Consider the following 25,857-nt stretch of genomic DNA (forward strand, 5'->3'; position numbering starts at 1 on the left):
TTACATTAAAAAGCCATTATCTTGAGTGAGTGACTTCAATTTAAAAATTTTAGAAACGTGAATACATAAAAACATGTGTTGTAAAAAAGTTATGCTGTGAAAAAAACAAACAAAAAAAAATTTAATGCATTAAATCAACGTTTTACATTAAAAAGCCATTATCTTGAGTGAGTGACTTCAATTTAAAAATTTTAGAAACGTGAATACATAAAAACATGTGTTGTAAAAAAGTTATGCTGTGAAAAAAACAAACAAAAAAAATTCTAAACATGTTTCTTTTATTCCTTTATCTAGGTAAAGAATGCATTATGACTTCATACAAACATCCCTGAAATGTAAAAAAAAAAAAAAAAAAAAAAAGAAAAGCTCACCCTGGCATACATTTTAGTCCTCCTTCCATTTGTTTTATTTCAATTAAGGCCAATGCAGAATAAAACATGTCTGTCAGCTTTAGTTGTGTGTTATAAAGACTGAAAAGTCAGGTTTGACCCACCTTCTAAAAGAAATAAAATGTGAACTTTTCTTTTCGCATGTGTTGTAATAGTATTTATTTTTTTTAAATACATTTTTCTATAACGATGTGGCTAATAATAAGGAAATAGTTCAACTTTGTAATGTGTGATAGCCACGTCAATTTTTTTGTCTCGCTTCTGCTTGCAGGTCCCTGAAGTAAACCCTGGAACAAACAACCATACATATGCATAAACTCATATGGGAAATGCAGATTAGGCACTAGATCTAAGAAGAAAGTTATTTAATGAAAGGAGTCCAGCTGCAATCAATCTGTAAAAATGTAGTTCTGCGAAGCTACCAGAAGTAGTGGAAAGGTTCATAGCAATGTCAGCTTAAAACAATATGTTGCAGGGTGCTGTTCAGTTCTTCATCTGAAGATGGAAATACTGGAGAAAAATGCAAATCTAACTAAACGTGGCCGTTAATTTAATCTCAGAGGATGAGGTAGGAGAACATTGACAAGAGAAGGAAAGAGGTCCATGGTAACTGAGAAGAAGCTTCAGATTCACTGTTCAGGTAGGAAGTTCTGTCAAAGTAACAATGTTAAGTTCTCCACAAATCTTGGCATTTATATTAGAGTAAAAAGAAAACCACAATTCCTGATTGACTTAACACGTTTGAAAAATTATCTTACTTTGTTTTGCTTGAAAATGATGAAATATCTGCTTTCATGCCTGATACATTTCATCTGAAGTGAAGAATAAATTTTACTTTTAAAGCTGTTTGTATTTTGTCTAAAGTACAGGCTGCCCTTTTTTAGATTGAGGAAAACAGAACAAAGTCTCATGGGGACATGTGTTCTCGCGAGATTTGATTATTTGATTGCGTAAGCAGGGTCAAACTATTCTTTTTAGTAAAAAAATTATCTCCGTGTCGGGGTTCGTTTTAAAATATTTTTTGGAGTAAATACAACATCTAAAGTTTTTCTTTCTTTAACGGAGTTTTCATTTTGGTCTAACTGTGTAGTCCAGATGGCAGCAAACCGATAGGCAATCCGCCAACGTTCGTTGACCTCCCGCCCAGTTTAAATCGTTTCTGTCGCTACAAAAAGGTAATTAAACTCTTCATTTCTAAATGGCGCCAAATTCACAAATTGTATTTTTATCTCTTCATATAAGAGTGCGTAAAAATTAAGTCTTCACCTACAGTAATAATGGGGAAATTCCGGTAGTTTTTGTGCTCGAACCCTTTAATTGCTGATTGTATGAAGCGGTTATGGAAGTTTGCTAAAAAATGAAGGCGCTAATTCGCGATCTAAATCCGCTTTTATTGCTCTGAGGCTTTAACATACAGCTTTAATTTGGCTTCGGATTGTAGGTTTTGATTCGGGAAACGGCTAAAGGGCGATTTCACCTCATTGTCAGTGCATGTATTCAGAACGTACTTGATTTGCTTTAGTTTAAAAGCTACTCGAGCTTTTACAACACTTTCAAAGTATTGTTGTTTCTGAGCTGCACTAGGTCTAATATGGTCCAGATCCTCCCCAACCCCCCAAAAAGCACGAAATATTTCCATTTGTTGATCTTTCTCAAATCAAATAAAAATTTCACAAGTCACAAACCGGGTTTTAAATATTCATATATTCCTGTAGAATAATCTAATCCGATTTGAAGTGTAACTATTGTAGTTTTTACACTACATCAGATTACAGAAGCACATGGTCGCGAAAAATGACGTAGGAGGTGCGGAATATAAATCATGTTAAAATAGTTTTACCAATAAAGTTTTATAAAACATTTTGGGATTTGTAAATCTGGAACATAAATATATAATCTCTAAATGCTCCCAGCTGAAAACCTTCCCACGTAAATGGTGTGTAAGGATATGTGGCATTGTAATTTATTAAATGTGCATGTGTACAAACAAATCTTTTTAGAAAAATGTCTGACTAATAATTAGATGGCAAAATTGTATTTGTATAGGTCCCCTTCTAGGTAGGTTGACAACATAAGGTGGTAAAACTAACACCTATGAGGGATTCTTTATTTAATTTTGCAATTAATGGTCAACAATCACATTGCAGCAAGAAAATTATCAAAGGAGATAATATTTGGTTACTCTTTTTTTTAAAAATGAAAACAAAAGTTCCTCCAATGTACATCAATTTCATTTGAGATTGCTAAAAGTTCCAGAATGTTTTCCAAAGTGTTTATAAGGTGAAGTTCAAAGCTCTGTTCCGTTTTGTTTAGGATCGGCTGTACGACATGGACAACGCCAGAAAGAAGGTGTCCTTCAAGTGGATACAGACTGCTGCCACGCTGCCCAGAGAAGCCGGTCAGAGCAACGCTAGCTGTAACACTCCTTCAGACTGCAGTAAGCCAAGCCATGGAGACATGAGTGGTTTCCCCCTCAGTGACTCTCCAGGGTCGGAGCGCCTTGGAGCTCTGAGTCTGGACACGCCCAAAAGAAAAGCGGAGGTGGTTAGTGAAAGTGTGCCATCTGCAGGCAAAGCCAAGCTGAGAAAACTCTCCAGGAAAAATTCAGAGACTTTTAAAGCTATTAAGGTAATTTATTCTCTGTTGTGCTGTACTTGACTTTTAATTGTGATCGTTTGGTTTATGGATGTTTAGGTTTGTGTTTCTAATAGAGGAGATGAGATTAGTTTAAGTCTGCTTACAAAAACAAAACAAACTAGTTTTATTTTTATTTCGCTCAGAGTCTTCCTTCAGCAGAAATACGCCAGCAAGACGAATCTCCAACAAGTCAACATGTTCTGCCAACTTCACATCATTCGTTCATCTTGAAGAAGAAGGAGAGGACACCGGAGGAGGGGTCAAAGGCTATCTGCCGGATGGCACTGATTGCAGCCATCGGCAAGACGAGAACCAGGCTTGGCTCAACCGGAGTCCCCAGCCCCGCGGCCGAAAGTGGCTCTTTACCCCTGGCATCTGTTCCTGCACAGACTGTAGAGCAAAGCGCTGAGCCTTTTGACAGCAGCGTGGATGGAATCGGCTTCGTGAGGAGTCCTGGCGAGTACGAGGATGTTGGGTCCCTCAGCGAGGGTCACAGCACTCCTGTTCGGGTGTTTGAGGACACACAATCACAAAGTTCCAGCCCAGAGCCAAAAATATATTCAAGGGTAAGTCTGCTGTTTCCAGGAAACCTGTCTTATCTTTTTGAATAACAAATAACTATGCAGTGGTGTATTATCAACTCAGTTTTTTTTATTTTGTAGTTGATTAACGTCACATTGTCAAATTATTTACAACTAGGGCTGAAGGATTAATCAGATTAACTGTGATTAGTTGAGTCCTGCAACAATCGTCAACTAATTTAGTACTTGATTAACTTATCAGGAACTCATGAGTATAAAATGTGATGGATTTTATCTAACTTGTGAGAATCTCATGAAGAAGTGACACTGGTGTCTTATTTGATTCAGGAACTGGTTTTTGTGGAGACCACCCCCCAAGGGGAACTTTTTGCCCCTGAGGATGAGGCTGAAGTTGAAGACAGCTCACCGTCAGTCCCTCAGTTGGAGTTTATTTCGGACTCTGAATTTCCCACGCAACAGAACAGCCTGCAAAATTTGATTGCGTTAACTTCAACGTCTCTGGCTTCTGTTTCACCCTCCATCGAAAACGCTGCAACTGTGCAGACAGCTGCTGACGACACGCAGTCGTATTTATTGCCAGAGAAGAGGACGGTTTATATTTCATTTGAGCAGCCGAAGCAACCAGACTTGGAGCCTCTGAATCCTTTCGGAGCTGAACTCCAGAATTTCCCGTCATCTGTCCAGGCCAATTCACCGGATCCATTTTCTTTGCCGCTATGTTCAACTGAAAGCGTACGTAACCTCTCCGTGACCTCTGCAGCGCCACGGAGACAAAGTGACTGTTACTCTTCTATGCGTTTCCCTCCATCCTCCGAATCGGACGGCTCCGCATCCGCCAGAAGGTTATCCTTGGGGGCTGACCCTCTGTGGACCAATTACCCTGACCGCAACGTCCAGGCTGGCTTCATCGACACGCATTGTCATCTGGACATGCTCTACGGAAAGCTGGGCTTCAGAGGGACGTTCGGTCGCTTCAGGCAGACCTACAGCAGCAGCTTCAGTCCCGAGTTTCAAGGCTGCATTACAGACTTCTGCAACCCGCACATCATGGCGAAGGAGGCCCTGTGGGAAGGTTTGCTTTCTGAGGACATGGTGTGGGGGGCGTTTGGCTGCCACCCGCATTTCGCCAAGGGCTACTCAAACACTCAGGAAAGCAACATACTAATGGCAATGAGGCATCCAAAAGCGGTGGCGTTTGGTGAAATGGGCCTGGATTATTCCCACAAAAACTCTACTGACTCTTCAAGGCAAAAACAAGTAAGCGCTAAGTTAAGTTCTCCGCGGCGAAACAAACGTGATAAATTGTGTAGATTAGCTTCTCTAATGTGCAGAACGACTCTTCTCTGGACAGGTGTTTGAGCGTCAGCTGCGTTTGGCCGTGGCCATGCAGAAACCTCTGGTGATCCACTGCCGGGACGCGGACGACGACCTGCTGGAGATCATGAAGAAGTGCGTGCCCAGAGATTACAAGATTCACAGGTGAGGGAGCCTCCTTAAATTCGCTCTAGCCATCTATGTTTCAGACGTTATTTTGTTTCTGCGTCTGTTCATCAATTACCATTTAATTCCTTTCCACTTTTTCTTGGCTAATGCTGCTAAAATGAGGAGAAAGCCGTAGCAGTTTAATCTTGTTTCCTATATTAAAAAAAAAACAAAACAGGATTAGTTTCCACCTCTCCCCTTTCAGTCATGTCAACCTATGTCAGGTGTGGAGATAAGAGGAAACGGTGACAGTCCATCTAACTGGAGAAATATACTAGAAAGCAGGAATCGAATGCATGGCACCTGAAATATTTTTGATCTACCAAAAATTGCATACAGGTTAATTCTACAAATATGTCACCATGACGAATTCAGCTTGTGTAGTGCCGATTTGGCAAAGGACTGAAGTGAAGTAGATGTTTGACTGATGTTTTATACTGGGCATGAATTAAAATGCTACACAGAGTGATGCAAGCACAGATGGAAAAAAGATGAAAGAAGCATATGTCACACCTGATGGCATCATCGCAGTATTTACGAGATCACAACATTTTCTGATATACAGTCCAGGAAGTCTTTTATGGTTGCTAAATTAGTGCTGTGAGTTGTGATTCTGTTTATTGTTCATCTCTAGTAAATATAGTAGTGAGTATTTACTGATTTCCAGCATGGAAGTTAACAACGGAAATTTCTGGACTTTTAAATGGTAGAGCTGGGTTGTCCAAACGACCTTCCTGGTAACTATTTCGCTAGATTCCTTTCATCTAGTATTCCTTAAAAATATTAACGTTTGCACATTTCAGCTGTAAAATCTGAAGAGCTGCTCTGAATATGGATGTCTCCACGTGCATTTGATATGAGAAATCTCTTAAACACGCTTGTGTTTTCCAGACACTGTTTCACAAACAGTTATTCTGTGATCGAGCCTTTCCTGACAGAGTTCCCCAACCTGTATGTGGGCTTCACAGCTCTGATCACCTACACCAGGGCCAGGGAAGCCCGAGACGCAGTTCGCCAGATCCCTCTGGACCGTATCGTCCTGGAGACGGATGCACCGTATTTTCTGCCAAGACAGGTATGTCTCTGCCGAGGACTAAGGAGTCTTAAAAAAATATAAAAAAAGAACATTTATGGTCCGTACTTTCAGACATTTCTGTTACCGTGGCCGTGCAGCTTCTCATTTGCAGATTTAGCGTCATGCGAGTTCTTTTTTTTTTTTTTTTCTGTTGTTCCTTACGAGGAGAGAAGGTACACGGCTGTTAAGTGAAGAAATGCTGGACGAAAAACTTTAAGGTTGGAAGAAGATGTTAAGTAAAGCAAAGTTAAACTCTTTGATAGAGCTGGGTCTTCCTGAACTAGGTCTGTGAAAAATACAGGTTAGAATGGTAATTGTAACATTTCTAATGATTTTTGTGACATCGTATTTGAAGAAAATTAAAACAATATGAGCTACTCAAACTATTAAAAACTCAAACGTGGCGTCTCCTCCTTGGAGAGCAAAGCGACAGGCACAGAGTGCTAAAATGATCCGGTTTTTATCTTTGTGTCTAGGGAAGCGTCTTAAAGCTGTTTTTTTTTTTTTTTTTTTTCGTCACTACAGGGCCTCAAGCTGGCAAATTTAGGAAACTTTTAATTCACACACCTGAAACAAATGGCTAAATTGCCTCCTTGCCAGGCTATAAGGTGTTTGTCGATATGCTGTGGTGGATTTCCACACTATTCCCCACAATGCAGAGGTTCTCCTGCACCAGTCGCCCTTCATTTCACCATTACTGTTTTCATCTGCTTGGTTCTCCGTTCCCACAGGTTGGCAAAGGTGTGTGCCGGTTTTCTCACCCAGGAATGGGCATCCATACGCTACATGAGCTGAGCTGGCTGAAGGGGGAAGATGAGGCCACGGTGCTCAGCACCATCCGAAACAACACGGCTCTGCTTTACGGCATTTGATCCTTCCACAGGTCAACACTTGGCAAAAAAAACAAAACAAAACAGGAAGAAGAAAAAAAAACCGGTATGGTCAATCCTCAATGTGTTCTGCTAATGAAACACCCGGCACTGATTTTTGTTTTAAAGTTATCAATCCAACAAGCTCACATGTTGGAGTTTGAAGAAGCAATTTATTATTATTATTATTTTTAAAACCGAAATACTCACTTTTGGATCTAGTGAATAATAAATGTTTTAAGAGAAAAAGACAAAAAACACAAGACGCTGTACGCGCCTCACCTGGTTGTATTTTATGTCATTGTTTACGCGAATTAACTCAAAAGCAGTTTTAAGTTTTATTGTTTTCCATGGTGCCGAATATTATTTGTTCTAATATGTCTGCATGTTTATGTCGTCCGCCTGCTGTGCAGTGTAGTTTGGTTTAATGTGGTGGAGATGCATTAAAAGCCTTTAAGAGTTATTACGTTCTCAGGCGTGTTTTCACTCGAATTAGTCATGAGCCAGCGTGAGGTGAAGCGAGCGTGAGGTGGAGGAAGCACGTTCGGAGTTCAGCATGAGCGAAGATGGAGGCGCCTGTACAGACAGTCCATTAGTCTGTTTTTAAAACCTCCTCTTCGTCATCCCGCACGGTTGTTCCTAAGTGCTTTTTTGTTTTGAACACGATTAGTCCTGTCTGATTCTTCTCAAGGCCGGCTTGCCATTTAAGCGGTGTAATAATGGCAAAGTCTTCTTCTTGTGCATCGGGTTTGAGAAGAGATCTGTTCAAATACATACGTCCTCCATTTGTTCCTGTTCCTAATAAGAACGGTTTAAAGGGAATGTAGGTCGGAGCACACTTTGCTGAAGGCTTCAGCACGGACGTCGGAGCAGCCTGTGACCAGCCGGTGAATCTGAAACAAAAGTGTTTACCAACGTTGGATCCATAAGAGACATTCATGTTCTTGTCTCTGGTGGCTTTGCCTGACTTTTTATATAAGAAAAAAAAACCTAACAAACAGTGAATAGCAGCACTAAACGTTCAAGATAAAGTGCAGAGTAAAATCCTGGAAGCTGCTCAAATATATTTGGCTAAATGGAGCTCCCCTGAATCAAATTAACGCTAAATAGTCATTCAGCTACTTTTTCCTGGAATAGAGGTACGGGCGTACACAAGATTTTGTGAACTTTTTCTCAGCCTAAAAAGCTACGGTGCTTGGCAAAAATATTCACAGAGCTTTTACTTCCACATTTTTTTATTACAATCCCAAACTTTAACATAATTTAAGTTTTTATGTGATAAATGAACACAGTAGTGGAAGGAAAGGGAACAGAGGGCCACAAAAATAAAACCTCAACATATCATACGAGTGCCTAAATCTAACTTTATCAATCAAATCAAGTTGGTTTCATTTGTGTTGCACCAAATTACTTAATTGCTAAATGTTTGTTTCAGAGAAGTTTATAATATTTTAAGTTTAAAAGGGAATTTTATTAATAAACCCTGTCACATGTATCCCTTTGAGGACATTCAAAATCTTGATGTGGTCAGAAATGGAAATGAGTTTGAAGATCTTCTTCGCCTTCTTTTGCCTGAACATAAAACTTCTTTTAAAAGTTGCTTTGCACCTTTTATGTAACGCGTCCTCCTCTGTCATGGCTCACAGAAACATTTAGTTCAAGTTTACTAGGACCTGATCCGTCATATCTTGGCAGCACAAGACTGAATGTTTAACCAGTTGCAAAAATAAACAATCTGTCTGACATGACGTCCTGGCTGTTGATCCTATCGCTCCAGAGAGGAAGGTAATGCTGCAGCAGAGAGAGAGAGAGAGAGAGAGAGAGAGAGACCGATACATCAGCCTTATCTGCAAGGCTGCAGCAGCATCACTGGATCCTGAGGCAGGAGAGATTGCAAACTAGACACTGAGCTGTTTGCTCAGGATTTAAAATGTTCTTCTGATATGCTGAAATAAAACGTAGCATCATAACCTTGTTTTAACAAGGGAACAGAGTGACTTGAGGCTTGATTCAGGTTTTCAAATGTTCCAGATATAAACAGGATTCATAATGAGGCTTTTCTTTCTCTGATCTTGTGAGGAAAAGGCCACACTTATTTTGGGAAGAAAACAAAATTGTCAACACAATTTTTTCTCTGTTACTGTAAACCTCTACTAAACTCTGGGCAAAACACTCAAAATTGATAATTTCATATTCTTTATAATATATTTTCAATGCATTACATATTTTCAGCAATTCTAGGCCTATATATGCCATATAATGTTTAATAATATGTTAATATGTTTTCTTTCAGAGTAACCCAGATTTAACTTCTGGTTGCAAATAAACTGAAAAAGTTCTAATGCGAACATTTTAGAACATTTTATACCGTTTAGATGTCCTCCACGTAGTTCTAGAAAGTGTAAGTGTAGGACGTGTCCACTAGATGGCGGACAAGCGGCAGGCATCTAGTGATAAAGAATATTAGCAAAGAAGAAGGAGTTGGATCATGGCTATGCTAATGGTAACTCAGCAGTAGAGTATATGGTCCACTATAGAGTTAATATGGATAAAAAGAAGAAAACTCTTGAAGTAGCAGCTTCGTCGGTAAGTTAATCGACGTCTACATTGAATAATTAGTCATTTAGGCTTTTGTTATGAAGCTTGGCGTTTTGTAAACGATAAAAACAACTTCGATTAGCTAGGGCCTTGCTAACGCCAACTATAGACTGATATGCGCACTTTTATTTTTAAAAAAAGCTACATTAATTGGTTCAACGTTTCTGCAGCTGGTGGACCTTAAAGCGGAGCTTTACAGAAAGCAGGAACAGTTTAAACGGGAGAAACTCGGGCAGGAAAATGCTGAAGCTGGACTCAAGACGAAAGTCACCTCTAAGGTACACCTTAATTAATTTCTTGAAATATTAAAGAGTTTTCTGGCGATGCTGACATATTTGAATCCTTCTCTTTATTTTACTCGTTCAGAAACCTAACATCTTTATTAAGCAAAACGCTGGTGTGTCAGCTAGAGCTGCTAAGGATGCAGAGCAGCTGGCAGAGGAGCAGGTCACTCTGGATACAGCCAGGTGAGTTCATCTTCCACTTCACAGAAAGACTTAATGCTTTCAACCAGACAAGAAGATTAACTTTTGATTTCTGACCCATCACAGGCGTAAACTGGAAGAGAAGGCCAGACTCTATGACCAGATGACAAAGGGAGACTTTCCAGGTTGATTCTTTACAGACTCCGGATAAACTAATAATTATCTAAACCTCATTGTTTATTGGGATTTTATGACAGATCAACACAAAGTAGTGCGTAATTGTGCAGATAATACACAGTTTTAAAAATATTTTTACAGATGGCAATCTGAGCTATTGTGTTAAATGGAGAATTTCTGTAAACTTTCAAGTCACGTCACTGACGCTCAACTGGATTTAGATCTGGACTTTTACTGGGCCATTCTTACACTAAATGTGACAACCAAAACTAGCTTTGTTGGACCTTATGTTGCATGGTTTACATGTACTTGTATAACATATACAAGACATACAGTTGTGGGAATATGGATAATATGGATATTTTTCAAAGCACTGTTCATGTAATAAAAGGTTGCAGTGGCTTTGGGTTGAACTTCTCCTATTAATTGCCAGATGAAGAGACGGAGGCACTATACCTCGTTGACTTCACCCAGAAGATAATCAACAAGAAGAGAGAAACTCTTGCACAGAAGGAGATGCAGGATGAGGATGAGGATAAAGCCAGGTTGTCACCCATCCCTCCTCCCCAGAATCCAGATGAGGAATGGTAATGTCTGATTTTCTATATTGGGCGAAGAAAGTTTTATCTTTGCGTACTGCATCATTTATGGGGTTCATGTTTTATATGTTAAAAAAAAATCAAGCTGAGAAAACTAACTTATGTTTGTCAAATCTTTAACAATTTCAAGTCAAACGTGGCGTTTCAAATCATGTAAAATAACGGTAAATGGTATTTGTGTCTTTTCAGGGTGGATTATGTGGATGCTTTGGGACGGTCTAGAAGATGCATGAAGAAAGATCTGCCAAACTTTGTGAAAATGGACCAGGATCTTAACGGAAAAGGGTAAACAATGTAGAGAGATCAGCCACTCAGGCAGCACATAAAGACAAAAGAAGAGGAGGAGACTGGTCATGTTTTTGTCTACTCCTAATGAGAGACGAATAAACATCAATCATATAAAGCTGCATGAAACTATTCCTGTTTTTCTGTTAAAAATAAAAAGATCAGATAGTTTGTAGAAGGTGTCATTGGACATTCTAGGGTTACATTTTAAAAGGTGAATATCAGTGAAGCACGTTTTGGTTTCTCCTTTGGTTAAACAAAGACAGCAGTTCTAGTATGAAGTTAATTTGGGAAGTGTTTTCAATAAGGTGCCGTCATATCAAGTTGAGCTTTTTATGGCGTCGTCTTTGTATATTTTATTTCTTGTTCCATATAATCTGTTTATTGATGCCTTGCTGCTGCGCTCCATAGGATAATCCCGAACGACAAGACCTTACTCTCAGAGGACATGCGTCGAGAGCTGCAGCGGCAGGAGTGGGAGAGGGAGGAGGAGGAGGCCATGAAGAGGCCGGTTGGACCCATCCACTACGAGGACATTAGAGCACAAGGTGAGCAGAAACCTGCCAACACCGCAGTGATTCAGGCAAACTTTCAATACCCGTTTCCTGCATTAATGCACTTTGCATCTGATGCGCAGCAAATCAGTTTCCCATTTGGGACAATAAGACGTTTGAAGTTCCATTTTATGTGAAATGGTGCTGAAGTGTTTTCTTCTTATTCCCCCCCTCCCAACTATTTCAGAGGCCCGAGAGCTCGGTGTGGGCTACTTCGCTTTCTCTCAGGACCAAGAGCAGCGCAGGAAGCAAAGAGAAACTCTGGACATGCTCAGAGACCAGGTGGGTTCATCAATAAACAGGAATAACAAAACACACGCATGATATTTGTAACCATGAGGCGTGTAAGAAGCAGCATTTAAACATCCTGTCCCATGAGGAAGGACAGAAACCTCATGATGGAATCAACACCAGTTGACAATATGCTGGGACATGAAGTTATTTCTTCTGATTATACTGCAGACCAGTCAACTGAGCTGGTCCGTGCTGAATGTGAAATGTTTCCCGCTGCATCCGTTCTCTCCTTTAGACGACAGATCAGCGGACGAAAAGAGAACGGCTCAAAGAGAAGAGGCAGGCCGTCCTGCAGGCTCGACTGGCCAAGGTGAGGCAGAGGAAGATGAAGAAGGCAAAGCTGGACGGCACCGAGGAAGAGGAGAAGGAGGAAGAAAATCGAGGTCGGCATATGTTACTCACTGAACTATTAGATATTTTGCAGTGAAGTCGACATTACGTTTTTGGTTGTGACAGACATGTTAGTGAAGGATTGTTGTCGATCACTTGTTCCAGCGGAGGAAGAGGAGGATGAGCCAGTCGGACCGATCCCTCAGCCGGACGTGCCGCCAGAGGTCAGCACTCTGAAGAGGGTGGAGGTGGAGATCCAGGAGAGGAGGGACACCAAACCCGGAGTCCCTCATATCAGAGAATGGGACAGAGGCAAAGGTAATCCTCGTTATTTAAACGTTTGTAAGAAAACATTTACGTTAGTAAATCATGAATGTAATAAGAATTGTCCAATAATATGATGCAAGGGAAAAACTGTTTTTAGCTAACAATATCAAGCTGTACATTAAATAAAAGGCCACAACTTAAAATGTTTTTATGTGGATCTAATGTTTCTGTGGGTAAATTGGGTAATAAAACTAACTAGCTTCAGAAGGCATCTTCATTTTTAAATAATTTCTAAAAATGTTTTAGTACGTTCACAAACTCTTCAACTTAATCTTTTATGTTAGTACTGCCGTAAAGTTCAAGATCTTTGAATTTGCTGAAGTTTTCACTTCTTGTTTGCTTTTTTTGTATTTCTTTTTCCCAGAATTCATGTTTAGCGAATGGAAAACTCGACGCAGAGATGAGCGAGACTCTGAGTTTGCTCCTCCCTCTGCTTACTTCGCTGATGACAAAAGACCAAAACCAGGAAAGGCTAAAATTCATCAGAGTAAATCAAACATGTTCTTTAAGTCAACATTTCCAGAAGAAGTTCCCGAGACCAAACCAGAACCTCCTGCTGTGTCTTCACCACCTGAGCCCCAGAAGGAAAATCCCCCAGCATCCTCTCTGTCTACACAGCCCACACCTCCAGGAAGCTCCTTACCTTCAGCTCCACCTTTCATTCCTCAGTATCCACCGCCTCCTCCTTTCTATCCCCCGTTTCCTCCACCGCCTCCCTTTCAGTTTGCAGGACCTCCTCCTGCCTTTCCTCCGTTCCCCCAGCCATACCAGTACCCGACCCGGTACCCATCCCAGGAGCCGCCGCCTCCAGGAGAAGAGAGCCAGACTCAGCAGGTTTCTGGAGGCGCGCCTCAGAGTTTAGACGCCATGTTGTCCTTCTACAGGAACTCCACCTGAGGGCTTCTTCCATGAACATAAACACTTCAACTGAGCTAATAGAAACCGAGTCTCACTAAGAATTAAAGTATTTAATAAACAGGTTTCCATTGAAAACTGTTGCTTTTAGTTTTTGTTTTGTTTTGCTGTATTTGAAAATGTTTTATCTTTCATGCTGCTCCAAGTAAAATTCTTCATGAAACTACATCCAAAGTGGTTTGATCTTTCTGAAATGTGGAAATTTATTGTAAAAGTAGCCACCAGATGGCGCTTTACTAGTATGTAAAATTAAAAAGTAAATTTCTGGAGCTATAGCGACTGAAATTAATGATCAATACAGTAAAATTTTTTTTTGGTCTTGGAATAACAGAACAAAGAGACATTACATCATATTAAGCACATGTGTCAACCTCAAGGCCCGCGGGCCACATGTGCCCCCCCCCCTCCCCCAGCGTTTTATAGGTCCATGATTAACTTTAAATAGGTTTTAGAGCATGAATTGACTAAAAACTACATCTCCCATAATGCATTCCGATTGTTACCAGCCAACATTATGGCTTCTCGCCACTAGACAGCAGCAGAGTCACCTCAAGCTGCTTATTGATTTTCCCTGCGAATTAAACTGAGACATCGACAAGCTAACATCAAAATGTCCAACAAAAGAAAAATTGATTTACAAGTAAGACTGTGAATGAAGATGTGTGAGTTGGTGTCAGGGCGGCAGGTCGCGCTAGACTTATTTTGTTATCCGTTATCTTAACAGGTGTTACGTCAATCCGCGTTTCCCCATCAGATACGGTTCCCCCTTCGTCTTCTTGCCGCTCCGCCCCGCCCACGCGGCAAAATAGGCGCGTGCTCGTGATGAGCACTGAGAAAGCACGCGCGTGGCAAGCACGCGCTTGTTCGGCGCGCTTGTCTGAGGAACTACGGACACCGTGAAAGCTCAAACAACATGTTTCGGCAAAGTTGTCACACTTTCTTCACGTTTTTGCGGGAAACTAATAGTAATAATACTAATAATTATAATAAATATAATAAATATATATGTTATACATATTATGATTATAATAAATAATATATATTTTATACATATATTATAATTATAATACATAATATATGTTATATATATATATATATATATATATATATATATATATATATATATATATATATATATATAATAATTATAATACATAATTTATGTTATAGTTATAATTATAATATATATATGTTGTATATATTATAATTATAACATGTTGTATATATTATAATTATAATAGATAGATAGATGGCATAATGCTATATGAATTAAAAACAGGGCAATGCAATTTAATGCTCAATATTACCCATCAGATACCGTTTTCCCTGTTTTACAGTGGGGGAACGCTATCTGATGGCCATAAATCTCCCTTCAGATACCGTTTCCTCTGTCTTAAAGTGGGGGAACGCTATCTGATGGCCATATTTCACCCATCAGATACCGTTTCCCCTGTTTTAAAGTGGGGGAACGCTATCTGATGGCCATAAATCTCCCATCAGATACCGTTTCCCCTGTTTTAAAGTGGGGGAACGCTATCTGATGGCCATAAATTTCACATCAGATAACGTTCCCCCTGTTTTACAGTGGGGGAACGGTATCTGATGGAGACATTTCACCCATCAGATAGCGTTCCCCCTATCTTAAAATTACCCATCAGATAGCGTTCCCCCTGTTTTACAGTGGGGGAACGCTATCTGATGGCCATAAATCTCCCATCACATACCGTTTCCCCTGTTTTAAAGTGGGGGAACGCTATCTGAAGGCCATAAATCTCCCATCACATACCGTTTCCCCTGTTTTAAAGTGGGGGAACGCTATCTGATGGCCATAAATCTCCCATCAGATACCGTTTCCCCTGTTTTAAAGTGGGGGAACGCTATCTGATGGCCATAAATCTCCCATCAGATACCGTTTCCCCTGTTTTACAGTGGGGGAACGGTATCTGATGGAGACATTTCACCCATCAGATAGCGTTCCCCCACTGTAAAACAGGGTGAACACTATCTGATGGGTGATTTTAACACAGGGGGAACGGTATCTGATGGGTGAAATATGGCCATCAGATAGCGTCCCCCCACTGTAAAACAGGGGGAACGCTATCTGATGGGTGAAATATGGCCATCAGATAGCATCCCCCCACTGTAAAACAGGGGGAACGGTATCTGATGGGTGAAATGTCTCCATCAGATAGTGTTCCCCCACTGTAAAACAGAGTGAACACTATCTGATGGGTGATTTTAATATAGGGGGAACGGTATCTGATGGGTGAAATGTCTCCATCAGATAGTGTTCCCCCACTGTAAAACAGGGGGAACGCTATCTGATGGGTGAAATATGGCCATCAGATAGCGTCCCCCCACTGTAAAACAGGGGGAACGGTATCTGATGGGTGAAATGTCTCCATCAGATAGTGTTCCCCCACTGTAAAACAGAGTGAACACTATCTGATGGGTGATTTTAACATAGGGGGAACGCTATCTGATGGGTGAAATATGGCCATCAGATAGCGTCCCCCCACTGTAAAACAGGGGGAACGGTATCTGATGGGTGAAATGTCTCCATCAGATAGTGTTCCCCCACTGTAAAACAGGGGGAACGCTATCTGATGGGTGATTTTAACATAGGGGGAACGCTATCTGATGGGTGAAATGTCTCCATCAGATACCGTTCCCCCACTGTAAAACAGGGGGAACGTTATCTGATGTGAAATTTATGGCCATCAGATAGCGTTCCCCCACTTTAAAACAGGGGAAACGGTATCTGATGGGAGATTTATGGCCATCAGATAGCGTTCCCCCACTTTAAAACAGGGGAAACGGTATCTGATGGGTGAAATATGGCCATCAGATAGCATCCCCCCACTGTAAAACAGGGGGAACGGTATCTGATGGGTGAAATGTCTCCATCAGATAGTGTTCCCCCACTGTAAAACAGAGTGAACACTATCTGATGGGTGATTTTAACATAGGGGGAACGCTATCTGATGGGTGAAATATGGCCATCAGATAGCGTCCCCCCACTGTAAAACAGGGGGAACGGTATCTGATGGGTGAAATGTCTCCATCAGATACCGTTCCCCCACTGTAAAACAGGGGGAACGTTATCTGATGTGAAATTTATGGCCATCAGATAGCGTTCCCCCACTTTAAAACAGGGGAAACGGTATCTGATGGGTGAAATGTCTCCATCAGATAGTGTTCCCCCACTGTAAAACAGGGGGAACGCTATCTGATGGGTGATTTTAACATAGGGGGAACGCTATCTGATGGGTGAAATGTCTCCATCAGATACCGTTCCCCCACTGTAAAACAGGGGGAACGTTATCTGATGTGAAATTTATGGCCATCAGATAGCGTTCCCCCACTTTAAAACAGGGGAAACGGTATCTGATGGGAGATTTATGGCCATCAGATAGCGTTCCCCCACTTTAAAACAGGGGAAACGGTATCTGATGGGTGAAATATGGCCATCAGATAGCGTTCCCCCACTTTAAGACAGAGGAAACGGTATCTGAAGGGAGATTTATGGCCATCAGATAGCGTTCCCCCACTGTAAAACAGGGAAAACGGTATCTGATGGGTAATATTGAGCATTAAATTGCATTGCCCTGTTTTTAATTCATATAGTATTATGCTATCTATCTATCTATTATAATTATAATATATACAACATGTTATAATTATAATATATACAACATATATATATTATAATTATAACTATAACATAAATTATGTATTATAATTATTATATATATATATATATATATATATATATATATATATATATATATATATATATATATATATATAACATATATTATGTATTATAATTATAATATATGTATAAAATATATATTATTTATTATAATCATAATATGTATAACATATATATTTATTATATTTATTATAATTATTAGTATTATTACTATTAGTTTCCCGCAAAAACGTGAAGAAAGTGTGACAACTTTGCCGAAACATGTTGTTTGAGCTTTCACGGTGTCCGTAGTTCCTCAGACAAGCGCGCCGAACAAGCGCGTGCTTGCCACGCGCGTGCTTTCTCAGTGCTCATCACGAGCACGCGCCTATTTTGCCGCGTGGGCGGGGCGGAGCGGCAAGAAGACGAAGGGGGAACCGTATCTGATGGGGAAACGCGGATTGACGTAACACCGGCAACATAAAAAAATCGGTCATGTACTATTTTTATCCGTGAAATTACAATCATATTAACGTCGGCTATTTAGTCGCATTTTATGCGGTTTAGTGAATCCAGATCCCATCACAAATTAAGCAGATAAATGTATCTACATTTTTCTCCGTAGTGACAAAAACCACTGACTGTGGCCTCAATATCTTTTAATAAAGTAAATTAAGCAGCTTCACTTAAATTACCAGCACTTCGCTGGGGTCTGAACGCACTTCCTCCTGGTTCTCATCTGCAGAAAAATCTGCGCTTGGTGGTTCGCCTAAGGTTTATTCCTTGAGCACAACACAGCTGTTGTGCGCAAGCTTTGAGCCAAGCAAGGCATTCCGTTTCAGATTTTGGAAATCTGAATTTTAGTTCCACAAATACGATCAGGATACCTGACATCGCCTGTACAGATACCTCACTGACAGTGGAGAACCATTCTTTTTCGAGTCCTGACGCAAAAACTTTCTGCCAGTCTGCTAGTCCACAATGTACATTAGCATGTGTTTACTACTGTGGCTTGTGTTTGTGAGACGGTCACGCACGTGGTAGCTGCGCTGTGACGTGAAATGGGCATTAGCCAATGAAACGCGGCCCCTGTGGTAAGGTTCGTTGGAGTAGCACAGACTGCGTCTCCCGTGTGCTCATTTGCATGCTGTTTTTCAGGTGAGAATAACACTGAAGTTTATTTTAGCTAAGTACTTTTATTATTTGGTACTGTTCGAGGAATGTTTAAGGAAATGTGTTAAAAGATATTAGACGAGTTTTGTTGCGTTTCGGAGCCAGCAGCGGCTAGAGGAAGTAGCTAACAGGCCATGATGCTAGTTGGTTAGCACACACTGTAGCGGTGGGAAAGAGCGGGATAGTAGGTGCAACCACTGAATTACTAACAGTAATCGCTTGTAAAGGAAACTGTCATATATTTTAGATTCATTGCACACCAACTGAAATATTTCAGGTCTTTTATTGTTTTAACACTGACGATTTTGGCATACAGCTCATGAAAATCCAAAATCCCTGTCTCAAAAAATTAGCATATTTCATCTGACCAATAAAAGAAAAGCGTTTTAATACCAAAAAAGTTAACCTTCAAATAATTATGTTCAGTTATGCACTCAATACTTGGTCGGGAATCCTTTTGCAGAAATGACTGCTTCAATGCGGCGTGGCGTGGAGGCTTTCAGCCTGTGGCACTGCTGAGGTGTTATGGAGGCCCAGGATGCTTCGATTGCGGCCTTAAGCTCTACAAAAACTAATACTTTGTCTTATACCTACATTTTTTCCACTTTAAAGACATTTCTATTAGCCAGTAAACTGCCTGTGCTGGAGATCCAGATGTAAATTTAATTGAAGTCGAGGAGGCCTTAAATAGACAGCTGTTGCTTGAGCACATTTTTCCTCTCATGCTTTTTCCTACCACTCAATTTTCCATGAATATGTTTGGATACAGTGGACAGCCAGCATTTTGAACGACGACCTGTTGTGGTTTTCTCTCCTTGTGGTTTATCCCGTCAACAGATGGAGTATCACAGAATGTTACATTTCTGAAACAAAACTCCTTTTTAGTGGGCTTGTGTTGTAGTCAAATTGTCTCAGAAACTTATTTTTTGATTTGTAGCTCATAATCACCAAGAACGATAGGAATAAGCTCTCTGCACTCCGTTTCATTGCAGTCGGCCTTCATGTTTTTGAGCAATGAGGTCAAATCTCTAAGTTGAGCACAAGGCAGCCTGGTTGAAGTTCACCACAGGAAAACTAGGACTTTAAGTCTGCTATAGTCAAAAACATTTGTAACCTGCTACTTTCAGAGGAGGAAATGTATTTGGAGAATGTTTCAGACCTGATTTAGCTTTATTTATAGAATTGTATTGTCTTATCTCTAAAGCTTCCTTTGTTTTCTAGCTTAAAGCCTGAGCTGAACGTTTTGCCCGTCTCTCTCTGGTGCTGCGTCTTCTCCTTCTTTGAGGGTTCCTGGCTGGGACAGGCCGGGTCTGGTCCCGTGTTAACGCAGTTATACAGAGATAAAAGGTAAACAGGGAACAGCCGATCCAACAAGCTGCGATGGATATCTTGTATATAAAAAAAGCTTTGATTGGATAAAATGCTTTCCCTCCCAGTGGGATTCAGGGAGTCAAAGAATCCATCTGAAGGTCACTTCGTGCAAAAAGTCCTTTGTTTACTTTATTTGTTTCTGCCTGAATCTGCCCTGAATTGATTCTCTGCTAATCCTCATTTTCTTTAGCCCGTGCAAAATGTTAACCATTTTGCTGAAATCCACTTATTTACTCTCTGTAGCATAAAAACGCAACGACTTTCAGCACGACGGATTAAATGACTGCTCTCCTCAGCCAACACACTTGCTTTTCTTGCAACAGGCTCGCACAATTACAGAATCGGACATGTTTAAAACCTGCAGATGCGCAGGGAGCTAACCTGCTCCTCTATGAGAGGCTTTTAATCTTTGAGGCAGTTTTATGATGCAGACTTTCAATGACACAGCTGGGGACTGAATCTGTCAACCGGGAAAGGGAATCAAACTCATAAATTTCTAACTCTGGGGCAGACGAGACAAATATAAGTTCAGTAAAATAAAGCTTTTGAAAGCTCACCATAAATGAACAGTGTAACTTTAGACTACATCTATAAACTCAAGAATACATACAACAGTTTTATGTTTTTAGGTTCGCTTTTGACTCCATACCAGCAGCAGATTAAATCTAAGGGGAAGATTTTAATGTCCGAAGAAATTAATTTCTAACATGTCAGTCTAAAACAGATCCTGTTTTCTCTCTGAATCCATCATCTCATCTCCGTCTTATGCTGAGTTTCAGAAACGTAACACTATTCACCGATTTAATCAAACTTTTATATGTTGAATACATAATTATTTTACAAAAAATTATTATATTAGAATCAATAAAGCCATACATACCATGTGAACTTTTCACAATTTCTCACCCTGCATCAAACTTCAAGGTATTTTATTGCAATTTTATCTGATCGACCAACAAAAAGAATCAGAACAGTGAAAAGGAAGAGAAACTACACATTATTTTCTATTTCTGCATGCATTTGTATTCAGTCCCTGCTTACTCCAACGTATAAAATCCAGTGCAACTCATTGCCTTCAGAAGTTACCCAAGTAGTAAGTACCAGTTCACTTGTGTGTAATGTAAACTCAGTGGACATACAGCTGTTTTGCAAGCAGAGTTGGATCACGAAAGGATGTCCTGTTTTTAAACATTTCACAGAGATCTGCTCAATCCGTCTTCTGAAAACGGAAAGAGCTCAGCTGCAATGCTAATAGAACTCAAGCATGTGGAGGAAACTGGTCCAGTCAGATGAAACCAATTTTTTTTTTTTTACTTTCTGGCTGGTTTAAATGAACATTTGTGGAGGAAAACTATCTGTGCAGATTGAGGAGCTACTTTGTAGTCCAATGCTCCCAAATGTGGTTGCAAACGGTTAACAGAGAAATGTTGTGACGATGCGCTGAAGGCGGAGTGCTGACAAGATCAGGAGCTTCTTAAAGAGACAGAGGCCAATTTCAAGGCGTCAGATTTTGAAGTCTTTTAAGTCATAGTTGATATACACAGCATTTTATAACAACTGAAGGTAACATAGTTACTTGATTGTGCTATAAAATGACATTACGACTCCTTTAAAGTCCAGGCTGGATTTGCAAATTAGCCTGTGGCTACAAAACCTTCATAAAACGTTTGCTTTGTTTTTCTAACATTGTTTACTGTGCTGTCCTTGATTAAATAAACTTGAATTCAGTCGAGTCCATCTTAGAAAGAGCTGAAATATTTCACCAATGTTTTTCATCCAGCCTGACACTATTTAAGCAAATAAACAAATAAATGAAATAAAAATGAAGGGGCAAAAAGTTTCAGCCCCTGGATGTGCAAAGCTGGTAGAGATTTGCAGCAAAAAAGTGTTGAATCATTGGAGCTAATTACATTCACCAATGTGCTTCTTTGTGCTGCTCTGTCACATAAAATATGTTTATGGTTGTAATGTGGCAACATCTGAAAAGAATACAAAGGGTGTGAATATTTATCTTCAACTCCTGTGACTACAATTAACCAACCAGGAATCGTGTCCGCAGGGTAAACAACGTTACTGCCTTTATCTCCGTCATCTGCTTAACACATGCACTTGTTTTGCTGCTGTAGGTTCCTTTAATGGCTCATCAGTGGATAGACATGCAGTGGCATGCATCACCACCTGCACTCTGTGAGAGGACACGCTTCAGCAGGAGCCACGGGGCCTTCGGTCAGCATCGCCCCACGGTGCGCTGTAATGAGTTGCTGAGCTTAATGAGAGCTAATGTCATCACGGCCATTGAACCCCTCTTGCCACGAGGCCCTGCTGGCGCCCCCCGCTGCGTTGCCGCCAAACAGCAACGTGGAAACCAGGCTGGTGGCAGCGAGCTTGATAGCAGGCCTGCTGCAGTTTGGGCTCTGAAGCAGATGGATCGCATGGAGGAGGACAAGAGCCTGTGGAGTTCGTAATGGATCCAATCACAAGTCAGGGCAGCTGGGTTAATGTTGGGGATAATTCTCTGTCTTTATTTTGACCATGAACTAACTACTAGTGGTGGTGAAATTTAACAGCTTTGATTCACACGCAAACTTTTCAGCTTAAACTTCAAGATTGGATTTCAGGTTTGCACATAAATGAAGTGATTGCAGATGTTCTCCAGGTAAAAATCCTGATCTGTTTATGTATGTAGAATGAACTACTTTCAAAATTATACTGTGAAACTGGCCCAGTTGTGGCCCCTATGGCATCAGAGATGTTCAAAAACCCCTTTAGAAGCTCTAACAGTAAAATCAGAAATAGAAATTGAAATACATTTTATTGTCCCACAGAGGGGAAATTCACAGTAACAAAGTGACAGGCAAATGAAGCAAGTAGATTCACACAAAGATACAAGAAATATTAAAAAAATATCATAAAAACAGAATTACGACTAAAAAATAGTATTCAGTTATTAAAAATAGCATATTCTGATCAAAACAAATGTGCAACTTAACAGGATAATTTAAAAACATGTACACATTCAACAGCCTAATTACAATAAGTGACAATAAAAACTAAGTTGTAAGTTAATTTTGTCTTATTTCAAGTGTGCCAAGATATTGGCACACTTGAATACTAGGTAAGATTTTGGTTTTTTGGATTGAAGGTAAATACTTCAATCCCGAAAATACCGGTAATTTTAATACTAATGTGATCAGATTGATATTTTAGTTTCAGATTCCCTCATGAAATACTATTTTATTTTGGTATTGTAGTTTCTCGACTCACCATAAAAAAGATTTTGCTTTGATTTGTTCTTAAACGATAATTTTTTTGTACTTTGTTTATTTAGGAAGCAACAAACATATATATCTTTTGCTTTCATATTGTTTATCATGTAATTATATTATTAAAGTATTTTGTAGACATCTATAAACTTTATTTAAATTCTGTCCTACATTTTAGCAAAAATAATTCATAGAAAAAAACACAAAAATACACAAATTCAGATGTTTGATGATGTGTTAAAATAATAATGAAATAGTATCGGCATTAGTATTGGCGCTACTGATTCTGTATTTACTTGGTATCGGATCGATACAAAAAATACGCAGAGGAGGAGAGACAAAGAAAATAAGTAAATAATCAGCAAAGTGATGCGTTAAAATGATACGGGCTGCAAACGAAGAGACTGGATTCAGGAACTGGCAGCAAAAATACTAAAGATTTAAAAGATCTGCAATGTTCTCATAAGCATTACAGTTTTAATCTACACATAAAAATACACAATCAAATCTGAGAATTGATCTTTCATTTACTAGGTGTGCAGTAATAGAGTACATCTGTATATGAACATATGACATTTATAGAGAAATCATTAGAAGAGAGAGCGAGGATTAAAACCTGCGCTCTCACTCATATTTTGTGGGATTTGCCGACAATAAGAGATTAAGTTCAGTAATACCAGACTTATTTTTCTGAATGCCGCCGTTACACTAGCAGCGTAATAAGCGCTCTGCCTCAGATGGCTGAGTTTATCTCAGGATTGTTGCCACAAGCGGCTCTGCATTGATTTTCATTCTCTTGGAATCTCACCAGCTTCTCTCTGCCTTAAACATGTTTTTAAGTGAAAACTAATAGTTTGACCGCATTAATTACCCGGCTTGCAGCCTCAACGTGAGGAGCTAATGCATTTGGGATGCTGAGGCTGATTTAAGTGTGTGTGTGTGTGTGTGTGTGTGTGTGTGTGTGTCGTACTACGGGACAGTTTGTCTTCCAGGGAGCATGTGTGTGTCGTCTCACAGCCACCGCCTCCTACCCCTCCTCCTCGTCCTCACCAAGCTGGATAAAGATATTAGCGCGGTAATGTTGACACTGCATCCACACTCGTAATGGCCTCATAAATTTTGTCCGTGTGAAAGAGGAAAAAAAAAAAAAAAAACTAAACAAAGACCCGCAGAGGGGCTCTGGGCTCATTGGCAGTCGGCTCAGTTCTCGTTGTTCCTGAACCTCCACATTGAAGGGACAACTTTGGCTAATTTCTTGCTTATGTTTCATCCGTAACTGTTTAAACGGGTTTCTTTTAAATTAATGAACGCCTGAAATTCAGTTTGTCAGAGAATTGACCGGTGGCCGATAAAAAGGCTTGAGAAGACTGCTGACAAAACAGCTGTCCAGAAAACAGTCAATAACACAACAGAGGGGAAGCCACAAAGAGTCACTGCTGAAGAAGCAGGCGCTTCACGGAATGGGTAATAATGGAAAGTTCAGTGGAAGGAAACGCTATGGTGGAAAAACATGGGGGAATTTTTCTGCTATAATCCAAGAGCACACATTTTCAGTTGGAAAACGGGAAAATGTCTTTTGTCCTCAAAACTTTTAATACTTTTGCTTACATTTTTATTCTGAGAGCAGAACTTCATGTCTTCTCAAAACCTGTAACGATTGCACCGATAGAAAAAAAAATTAACTGCTTCAAGAGCCATCACAAAGAGATGTATGCTATATAATGTGCAACTGCCTCGTTGTTTCAATTAAGACTTTACTCTTCTCACCCGGACAAAGTTTTGCACCGTTCCTAATAGTCAGTTTTGCTTTTCATTTCAAAGTCAGGGTCCTAAATTTTGGAGGGAGATTTTTAGCAGATTAAACATACCTCTTTAAAAAAATGTTCTTTTTGCTTTGTTCTGATCTACTTTCTGACCTAAATTGTCCTGTTTTCATTAGCTGCAAGTGGTAAATCAACACGTCTCAGCAGAAATAGAGGCTTGAAAACCTCAGCCTAAGTGTAGTTAATCAATATAATGTGCTTCACTTAGCGAATTGTGTTACTGACATGAATTAACATTCATTTATTAAATATGACAGCATAGAACAAGGATTGAACCGGCGTTAGGACAGGTGCCGTGTTTTTACAGCAACATGACTCAAAATGACCTTCAGTTATCTTGACTCATTTCTGTCCGCCTGGCTCTCTTTACAAAACACTTTTATGTTTGTCGCCAAATTATCCGGGGAATCCACGCTCAGCTCAGACGCTTTGCAGCATGTGGCTGTAGAGAATACAAACAAATCTCCACTCCAGGACAAAATGATTTAAACCCCGTTAAAAAAGAGGAAAGAAAGACATACCGAATGATATAAGCAAGTAGAAGTTGACCTCCTTTATCAGCTGAACTCAATAGAAAGAATACCAGAGTAATGTTGTCTACTTCTCACACATATTGATTTTTAAAAATTGTAATCAATTTCCTTGTTGTCTTTTGAAGGACAAACTCAAGAAGATGTAGGTTTTCCTAACATTTTCCGTGTTAATTTAGATGTTCAGTGACTTGAGTCAGCAAGATGGATAAGATGAATCAGTAAAACTTTACAGTGAGCTGTGTGCTGACAGTGATATGCGACAGCTAGCGACTTCGTCTTAATTAGAGGCTGTAAAGGGAGGAAGGAAGCTTTCTTGGCAGCAAAGATGTCACCCTCGCTCTCTGCAGAACCCTGTGGCCAGTATTGATTGTAAGATCCAGCGCCTGTTAAGGGACGGCTTGCATCCAAATGTGTCCTTCGGTAAAAGATTAATGCTGTCGCTGAAAAACAGACTCAATCTAGCCCTGTTTTCCCTCTTCATTATTAATGGCAGTTTGCTGAA

The 25,857-nt window shown here is 40.0% G+C and overlaps 2 protein-coding genes and 1 long non-coding RNA gene across 5 annotated transcripts; all 3 read left to right on the top strand.

Moving 5' to 3' along the window:
* The first annotated feature begins 772 nt into the window (after positions 1–772).
* Positions 773–7,457, top strand: tatdn2 (TatD DNase domain containing 2). Of its 3 annotated transcripts, none has more exons than XM_088005582.1 (7): positions 773–1,029; positions 2,703–3,017; positions 3,170–3,592; positions 3,896–4,825; positions 4,920–5,047; positions 6,019–6,125; positions 6,857–7,457. In XM_088005582.1, the coding sequence occupies exons 2-7, from the start codon at positions 2,718–2,720 to the stop codon at positions 6,913–6,915; spliced, it is 1,947 nt and encodes a 648-aa protein (XP_087861708.1). In that variant the 5' UTR covers positions 773–1,029; positions 2,703–2,717; the 3' UTR covers positions 6,916–7,457. The 3 variants fall into 3 exon arrangements, with proteins under 3 accessions (XP_087861708.1, XP_014865949.2, XP_087861707.1); XM_015010463.2 differs by having other exon boundaries at positions 774–1,029; positions 5,942–6,125; XM_088005581.1 differs by lacking the exon at positions 773–1,029 and adding an exon at positions 1,308–1,564 and having other exon boundaries at positions 5,942–6,125.
* Positions 7,458–9,434: 1,977 nt separating this feature from the next.
* ccdc174 (coiled-coil domain containing 174) lies at positions 9,435–13,666 on the top strand. Its single transcript, XM_015010466.2, has 11 exons — positions 9,435–9,580; positions 9,763–9,870; positions 9,959–10,059; positions 10,144–10,202; positions 10,628–10,781; positions 10,983–11,078; positions 11,490–11,626; positions 11,820–11,914; positions 12,162–12,309; positions 12,422–12,574; positions 12,948–13,666. The coding sequence occupies exons 1-11, from the start codon at positions 9,518–9,520 to the stop codon at positions 13,478–13,480; spliced, it is 1,647 nt and encodes a 548-aa protein (XP_014865952.2). The 5' UTR covers positions 9,435–9,517; the 3' UTR covers positions 13,481–13,666.
* Positions 13,667–18,172: 4,506 nt separating this feature from the next.
* LOC106931993 (uncharacterized) lies at positions 18,173–23,126 on the top strand. The gene is made up of 3 exons (XR_001421166.2): positions 18,173–18,350; positions 19,587–19,712; positions 21,863–23,126. It is a non-coding gene; the product is annotated as an uncharacterized LOC106931993 (long non-coding RNA).
* The last annotated feature ends 2,731 nt before the right edge of the window (positions 23,127–25,857 follow it).

Source organism: Poecilia mexicana, unplaced genomic scaffold, assembly GCF_051168715.1.
Source record: "Poecilia mexicana isolate PSO_F unplaced genomic scaffold, ASM5116871v1 scaffold_5, whole genome shotgun sequence".
Classification (NCBI taxonomy): domain Eukaryota; kingdom Metazoa; phylum Chordata; class Actinopteri; order Cyprinodontiformes; family Poeciliidae; genus Poecilia; species Poecilia mexicana.